This window comes from Vulpes lagopus, chromosome 10 (assembly GCF_018345385.1).
Source record: "Vulpes lagopus strain Blue_001 chromosome 10, ASM1834538v1, whole genome shotgun sequence".
NCBI lineage: Eukaryota > Metazoa > Chordata > Mammalia > Carnivora > Canidae > Vulpes > Vulpes lagopus.
The window spans coordinates 36,286,939-36,296,029 of record NC_054833.1 but is presented as its reverse complement, the minus strand read 5'-3'; the positions used below and the strand labels follow the sequence as shown (position 1 = coordinate 36,296,029).

At 37.4% G+C, this 9,091-nt stretch overlaps 1 protein-coding gene across 1 annotated transcript; it reads right to left on the bottom strand.

Moving 5' to 3' along the window:
- Positions 1-7,609: 7,609 nt before the first annotated feature.
- On the bottom strand, positions 7,610-8,542 carry LOC121500346 (olfactory receptor 145-like). Its single transcript, XM_041771992.1, has one exon. It carries the CDS (start codon positions 8,540-8,542, stop codon positions 7,610-7,612), a length of 933 nt encoding a protein of 310 aa, XP_041627926.1.
- Between the last annotated feature and the right edge of the window lie 549 nt (positions 8,543-9,091).

Sequence of the window (9,091 nt, the reverse complement as noted above, 5' to 3'; positions counted from 1 at the left end):
CAAGGAGTAGTGGAAGGGGAAGTGGGCGGGGGGTTGAGGTGACTGGGTGATGGGCAATGAGGGGGGCACTTGGCAGGAGGAGCACTGGGTGTTATGTTATATGTTGGCAAATTGAACTCCAATAAAAAAAATTAAAAAAAAAAGAAAATATTCCATGCTCATGGACTGAAAGAACAAATATTGTTAAAATGTCTATGCTACCCAGAGCAACCTACACATTCAATGCAATCTCTGTCAAAATGCCATGGATTTTCCTCACAGAGTTGGAACAAATAATCTGATGATTTGTATGGAATCAGAAAAAACCTCAAATAGCCAGAGGAATGTTGAAAAAGAAAACCAAAGCTGGTTGCATCACAATGCCTGACTTCAAGCTCTATTACAAAACTGTAATCATCAAGACAGCATAGTATGGCACAAAAACAGGCACACAGGTCAATGGAACAGAATACAGAACCCAGAAATGGACCCTCAACTCTAAGGTCAACTACTCTTTGACAAAGCAGGAAAGAATATGCAATGGAAAAAAAAGTCTCTTCAATAAATGGTGTTGTAAAAATGGGACAGCCACATGCAGAAGAATGGCACTGGACCATATTCTTATACTATACACAAAAATAGACTCAAAATGGTTGAAAATCCTAAATGTGAGACAGAAATTTGTCAACATCCTAGAGGAGAACACAGGCAGGAACCTCTTTGACCTCACATACAGCAACATATTCCTGGACATGTCTCCAAAGGCAAGGGAAACAATAGAAAAAATGAAAAATCAGGACTTAATCAAGATAAAAACATTTGCAGAGCAAAGGAAAAAGTCAACAAAACAAAAATCCCGTGACAGAATGGGAGAAGATATTTGCAAATGTGTTATCAGATAAAGGGCTAGTGTCCAAGATCTATAAAGAACTTATCAAACTCAACACCCAAAGAGCAAAGAATCTAATCAATAAGTGGGCAGAAGACGTGAACAGACATTTCTCCAAAGAAGACATAAAAAGGGCCAACATAAAAAAATGCTCTACATCACTGGTTATCAGGGAAATACAAATCAAAACCACAATGAGTTACCACTTTAGACCAGTTAGAATGGGTAAAATTAAGAAGACAGGAAACAACAGATGATGGCGTGGATGCTTAGAAAGAGGAACCCACTTACACTGTTGTTGGGATGCAAGCTGGTATAGCACCTTGGAAAACAGTGTGGAGGATCCTCAAGAAGTTAAAAATAGAGCTACCCTTATGTCTCAGCAATTGCACTATGAGGGATTTACCCCACAGATAGAAATGTAGTGATCCAAAGAGGCACCTGCACCCCAATGTTCATAGCAGCAATCTCCACAATAACCAAGCTTTTGAATGAGCCCAGATGTCCTCCAGCAGATGAATGGATAAAGAAGATGTAGTCTATATACAATAGAATTTTACTGAGCCATCAGAAAGGATGAATACCCACCATTTACATCAATGTGGCTGGAGTTGGAGGGTATAATGCTAAGTTAAGTAAGTCAGTTGGAGAAAGAAAATTATATGGTTTCACTTATATATGGAATTTAAGAAATAGTGAAAGAGACCATAAGGGAAGGAGGGGAAACTGAATGGGGAACAATTAGAGAGGAAGACAAACCACGAGAAACTCTTAACTCTGGGAAAAAAGCAGGGTTGCTGAGGGGGAGCTGGGGGGGCGGATGGAGTAACTGGGTGACAAGCATTAAGGAGGGCACATGATGTGATGAGCCCTGGATGTTATACTATATGTTGGTAAATTGAATTTAATTTTAAAAAGAAAGAGAAAATCTCCATGACAATGCAGTTCCCATCTGTCACTACCCAGTTACTGTCATATGGCATTTATTTATTTATTTATTTATTTACTTTCATAATTTATACGTTTAATAATTCAGACATATATTTCTCTAATTTAGTTTAATTTAGGTATCACTATGTATTTTTATATTTTGATTTTTAAAATATTTTAAATTTAAATTCTTTTAATTAACGTATAATGTATTATTAGTTTCAGAGGTAGAGGTCAGTAATTCATCAGTCTTATATAATGCCAAGTGCTCGTTACATCACATGCCTTCCTTCATATTCATCATCCAGTTATCACAACCCTCCACCCCCCTCCTCTCTAGCAAACTTCAGTTTGTTTCCTATGATTAAGAGTCTCTTATGATTTGTCTCCCTCTCTGATTTTGTCTCATTTTATTTTTTCCTCTCTTCCCCTATGATCCTTTCTTTTGTTTCTCAAATTCCACATAAAGGAGATCATAAATTGTCTTTCTTTGATTGACTTATTTCACTTAGCATAATACCCTCTAGTTCCATCTATGTCATTGCAAATGGAAAGATTTCCCTTTTTATGGTTGAGTAGTATTCTATTATATATATATGCACATCTTCTTTATCCATTTATCTGTCGATGGACATCTGGGCTCTTCCTATAGTTTGGCTATTGTGGCCATTGCTGGTATAAGCATTGGGGTGCAGGTTCTCCTTTGAATCACTACATTGCTATCTTTGGGGTAAATACTCAGTAGTGACCACTTTGTTCCTGTCAATAATATCTTGTTCTGATGTGATTAATTTGAATCTTCAATCTTTTATTCTTAGTCAATCTAGCTAAAGTTTGGTCAGTTTTGTTGATATTTCCAAAGAACCAACTTTGGGCTTTATTGATTTTCTCTATCGTTTTTTTATTCTCTATTTTATGTACTGCTGTAGTTTTATTTCCTGCTCTAGTTTTATTTCCTTCTTTTGCTAGATTTGTGTTTAGTTTCCTCTTATTTTCCTACGTTACAACTGCATAAGTTGTAAAATAGGAATGTCATTGATTGAGATATTTCTTGTTTTTTTTTAAAGCCTGGGTTGCTCAGTGGTTTAGCATCTGCCTTTGGCTCAGGGTGTGATCCCAGTCCGGGAATCAAGTCCCACATCAGGCTTCCTGAGTGGAGCCTGCTTCCCTCTCTGCCTATGTCTCTTCCTCACTCTCTCTCTCTCATGAATAAGTAAATAAATCCTTAATAAAAAATAAAAATGTATTCAGTTGAAAGAAAGAAAGAGAAAGAGAGAGAGCCATAAAAGGGGCAGAGGGAGAAGGAGAAGAGACTCCCAACTGAACAGGGAGTCTGAGGCAGAGGCCAATCCCAGGGCCCCAGGATCACAGCCTAAGTCAAAGTTAAATTGGTGGCTTAGCCAACTGAGGCACCAGATGCTGCTGTTTCTTGTTTTTTAATGTAGGCTTGCATAGCTATAAATTTCCCCCTTGCCATTGTTTTTGCTATATTCCATGAGTTTTGCAGTGTTGTGACTTTGTTTTCATTTATATTTAAATATTCCTCGAATTCTACTGTTTTCCTCTTTGCTCCATTGTTTTTTTTTTTTTAAGATAGTACTGCTTAATTTCCAAAAATTTGTGTATTTTCTCATTTTCCTTCTGTTGTTGATTTCTAACCTTATTCTGTTGTGGTTGGAAGCAATACCTTGGGCAGCCCGGGTGGTTCAGCTGTTTGGCCCCGCCTTCAGCCGAGGGCCTGATCCTGGAGACCTGGGATCGAGTCCCACATTGGGCTCCCTGCATAGAGCCTGCTTCTCCCTCTGCCTGTGTCTCTGCCTCTTTCTCTCTCTCTCTCTCTATGTCTCTCATGAAAAAATAAATAAAATATTTTTTAAAAAAGAAAGCAATACCGTCTATGTTATTTCTCTTTCCAAATCTACTAAGATTCAATTTGTAGCTTAACATATGATTTTTTTTAATTTTTATTTATTTATGATAGTCACAGAGAGAGAGAGAGAGAGGCAGAGACACAGGCGGAGGGAGAAGCAGGCTCCATGCACCGGGAGCCTGACGTGGGATTCGATCCCGGGTCTCCAGGATCGCGCCATGGGCCAAAGGCAGGCGCCAAACCACTGCGCCACCCAGGGATCCCAACATATGATTTATTATGGAAAATACCCATGTACATTTGAGGATATGGATAGTCTGCTTTTATTAAGTAGATGTTTTTATATGTCTGATAAATATAGTTCATTGTGTTATTCAAGTCCTATATTTCTTTCCTTATGTCTGGTTGTTCTATTATTAAGGATGGGAGATATGGTGGGGGGAGCTAAAATGACAGCATAGTGGGAGGACCCTGTGCTGGTCTTATCCCTGAGCACAACTAGATAACTATCAAATCATTCTGAATACTCACAAAATTGACCTGAGTACTGACAAGATAAACTTCATAACTAGAGGCCATATTGAGGAAGGACTAAAAGTGACAAAGATTAGAAAAAAAATAGAGAAAATATCTAGAAACTATAAGTCAAGTAATAAAAGGGCACTAAATTCATATCTATCTATAATTACTCAGAAAGTAAATGTACTAAATGCTTCACTCAAAAACTTAGGGTGTCAGATGGATAAAAACACATTCATTCATGATAAAAACCCTCAACTAATTATGGGTAGAGGGAATATACCTCAACATAGTAAAAGCCATATATGAAAAGCCCAGGTAATATCATCCTCAGTGTGGGTAAAGTGGAGCTTTTCCTTCACACCCAGGAACAAAGCAAGGATACCCACTCTCACCATGATATTTAACACAGTACTGCAAGGCTGAGCCTCAGCAATCAGACAACAAAAATAAATGAAAGGCATTCAGATCTTCAAGGAAGAAGTCATTCTTTTACTATTTGCAGAGCAACATAGTACTCTACATAGAAAACCCAAATATCTACAAAAAAAATTGCTAAAATTAATACATGAATTAAACTCCTAGAGTACAAAATCAATGTAAAGAAATCTGTTATATTTCTATATGCCAATAATGAAGCAGAATAAAGAGAAATCAAGGAATAGGTACCATTTACAATTGCACCATAAATTATAAAATACCTAAATCACACAAAGAAGTAAAAGATCTGCACTCTGAAAACTGAGACACCGATGAAAGAATTTAAAGATGACACAAAAAAATGGAAAGACATTTCATGCTTGTGTATTGGAAGAATAAATATTGTTAAACTGTCCATTCTACCCAGAGCATTTTACACATTTAATGCAGTTCCTATGAAAATACCACCAGCATTTTACACACAGCAAAACAAACAATCCTAATATTTGGATGGAACCCCAGAGATCCTGAATAGCCTAAGAAATCTTGATTAAGAAAAGTGCAATGCATCACAATTCTGTTCTTTAAGTTAAATTACAAAGCTGTAGTGATCAGGACAGTAGAGTACAGACACAAAACAGACACGTAAATGAAAGACATAGAACTGAACACCCTGAAATGGACCCACAACTATATGGTCAACTAATCTTTAACAAAGCAGGAGATAATATCCAATGGAATAAAAAAGACAATCTCTTCAACAAATTATATTGGGGAAAAGAGGACAGCAACATACAAAAGAATTAAACTGGACCATTTTCTTACACCACACACAAAAATAATTCAAAATGTAAGAAAGATCTAAATGTGAGACAGGAAACCATCAAAATCCTAGAAGAGAACACAAACAGTAACCTCTTTGACATTTGCTGTAACAACTTCTTACTAGATATGTCTCCAGAGACAAGAGATACAAAGCAAAAATGAACTATTGAGACTTCATCAGGATAACAAGTGTCTGCACAGTGAAGGAAACAACCAACAAGTAAAAGGCAACCTTCAGAATGGGAGAAGATATTTGCAAATGATAAAGGGTTAGTACACAAAATATATACAGAAATTATCAAAATCAACACCCAAAAACAAATAAACCAGTTACAAAATGAACAGAAGCCATGAATATATATTTTTTTTCAAAGAACACATACAGATGCCCAACAGACACATGAAAAGTTGCTGAACATCACACATCATCAGGGAAATACAAATCAAACGTACAAGGAGCTATCACCTCACACCTGTCAGAATGAATAAAATCAACAACACAGGGAACAGCAGATGTTGGTGAGTATGTGGAGATGACAAGGGGAACCCTCTTACACTGTTGGAGAGAATGCAAACTGGTGCAGCCACTCTAGAAAACAGTATGGAGATTCCTCAAAAGGATAAATATAGAACTAACCTACATCTTACCAATTACACTACAAGGTATTACTGAAAGGATACAGAAATACTGATTAGAGGTATACATGCTCCCCGATGTTTAGAACAGCATTATCAACAATAGCCAAATTACAGAAAGAGCCCAAATATCGATCAAGTGATGAAATGATAAAGGATATGTGGTGTGTGTGTATGTGTGTGTATTTTTTTATTAGCCATAAAAAAGAATGAAATCTTGCCACTTTCAAAGACATGAGTGAACTAAAGAGTATTATGCTAAGTGACATAAATCAGTCAGTAAAAAACAAATACCATATGCTTTCACTCATATGTGGAATTTAAGAAACAAAACAAACGAACAAAGGAGGGAAAAAAAGAGAGGAAAACCACAGAACAGATTCCTAACTAAAGAAAACAAACAGGATGCTGAAGGGTAGATGTGTAGAGGAATAGGTTAAATGGGAGATGGCAATTAGAGAAGGAACAGGTTGTGATGAGCACTGGGTGTGGTATGTAAGTGATAAATCATAAAATTCTACACCAAAAACTAAGGTTTCACCATATGTTAACTAATTGGAATTTAAATAAAAACTCAAAACAAGAGAAATGAAGTAGAGCGAAATAGACTTCAAAGAGTAGTAGATGTGAAATCAGAATGCTAAGAGTTTAGTATAAACTCTTAGTTTATAAAGCTGTGTGACTTTAGATAAATCTTACTACTCTTAGTTTCACTTCCCAGCCATACAATAAAAATATTTTGATGTAGGTTAGTTCTATATTTATCCTTTTGAGGAATCTCCATACTGTTTTCTAGAGTGGCTGCACCAGTTTGCATTCTCTCCAACAGTGTAAGAGGGTTCCCCTTGTCATCTCCACATATTCACCAACATCTGCTGTTTCCTGTGTTATTGATTTTATTCATTCTGACAGGTGTGAGGTGATAGCTCCTTGTACGTTTGATTTGTATTTCCCTGACGACGTGTGATTGGTTTAGCTGTACAAAGGTAAAAAGGAAAAGTCTGCCTAAAAAATCTCTTGATATGTGATGTCTGCATAAGCAAAATGGATTAACGTTGATTGTCATTATGGAACCTTCAACCTCTGCCATTCAAAGGAGTCATATTCTTCCCAATAATAGGATGGAAAAATGGAAATACAGAGTATCAGATATATATTCTAATACCAAGTGGCAGAAAGAACAACCAATAATACAATGTTACCCTCCTGTTACCTAATGTAATACATTCAAGATCACTTACCATGTTCCAAAAGAAAAACAAATTCAAAATACAAATAGGAAAAAAGAGACAACATGTTTCTTACTTAATGCTATTAGTAAGCAGGAAAAAAAAGGGGGAGAAGATATTGTGGTATTGGTGAGGAAAAGAAGACCTATTTCATAAAGGCTAAAAATATTGTAAGACTCACTCTCCACTTACCATATCAGGAAAAATGCTAAGAAGATTGCCACTAAAAGCATTTTATTTAAACACACAGAATCTCCTTATATATAAAAACAACTACAAAAAAAAAACTACAAAGATAAACACTGTCTCTGATCAAAACACTCTCTTACTCAGAGTTTTTCTCACAGCAAGTTTAATGTCTTTGTTTCTCAAGCTGTAAATGAAAGGGTTCATCATGGGAACCACATTGGTATAAAAGACAGAAGAGATTTTTCCCTCATCCATAGACCCAGCAGAAGATGGTTTAAGATACATAAATGCACCTGATCCAAAGAAGAGAGTAACTGCAATTATGTGGGCAGTACAGGTACTGAAGGCTTTGGACCTGCCCTCAGTGGAGCTGATGCGCAGGATGCTGGAGAGGATGAAACCATAAGACACAAAGATGGTGACAGTGGGCACAATCACATTGATACCCTCCACAATGAAAACCACCAGCTCATTCACATACGTGCTGGTGCAGGAGAGCTGGAGCAGAGGGAGGATGTCACATAAGTAATGGTTGATGGTGTTTGCATCACAGAAGGTCAGTCTCAGCATGCATCCAGTGTGAGCCATGGCACCTGAGAATGCCATCAGATATGAACCAAGCATAAGGAGGGAACACACATTAGGGGACATGGCAACATTATACAAAAGTGGGTTACAGATGGCCACATAGCGATCATAGGCCATGGATGTCAGCACATAAGCTTCAGAAATACCAAAAAAACAGAAAAAGAAAAGTTGGGTCATGCACCCCATGTAGGAGATAATATTTTTCTTGGATGTGAAGTGAATCAGCATTTTGGGTGTAAACACAGATGAATAAAAGAGGTCTATGAAGGACAAATTGAAGAGGAAAAAGTACATGGGGGTGTGGAGGTGAGAATTCAGCCTGATAAGAGTGACCAAGCATAAATTTCCCATCACAGTGACCACATACATGAGGAGAAACAAGCAGAACAAGGGGAGCTGGAGATCTGGTAGGTCTGTGAGCCCCACCAGAATGAATTCAGTCACAAGAGAAGCATTTCCAAGAGCCATTCTTCTCTAAAGGGATCTGTGAGCACAAAAGAAAAAGTTACACAGAGAACAATTCAAATTTTCCCACCATATCTCCTCATAAGAGTTGGGTTTGTTCTGGGAATATCTGAGACTAGCCCAACCTGGACTCACAGAATCCCCTTTACTATTATCATGAATCTAGTGATATGAGCATTCCCTCATTAGAGACTTTATAAGCTGCATAAGCAAAGACATTCAAAACGTTACCCACAGCAAGAAGGCCGGTGCTTCCATATATCAACAGGATTGTTGTGAAAACCAAAGGTTAAGGGAGAAGATTGGACCAAGAGAGAATCGTCTTCTCTCATTTCATTTCTTTGACCACATGACCCTTCCCCTAACAAGTAAATGGAGGCAGCAACCCCACCAAACTGGTGCTGGCCTCTAATGGGATTGGACTTGATGTGGTGGGAATGAAGAACATTCTTTCTAATTCAAAAATCAAGGACCAGAGTCTAAGAGAGCTTAAGTTCCTGCCCCATGTCACAGAGTAAAAACCATAAATGTACAAAAGTGAGAGATCTGTCC

Excerpts from the sequence above, each read along its gene's own strand:
- LOC121500346 (XM_041771992.1), bottom strand. The coding sequence starts at position 8,542 with ATGGCTCTTGGAAATGCTTCTCTTGTGACTGAATTCATTCTGGTGGGG.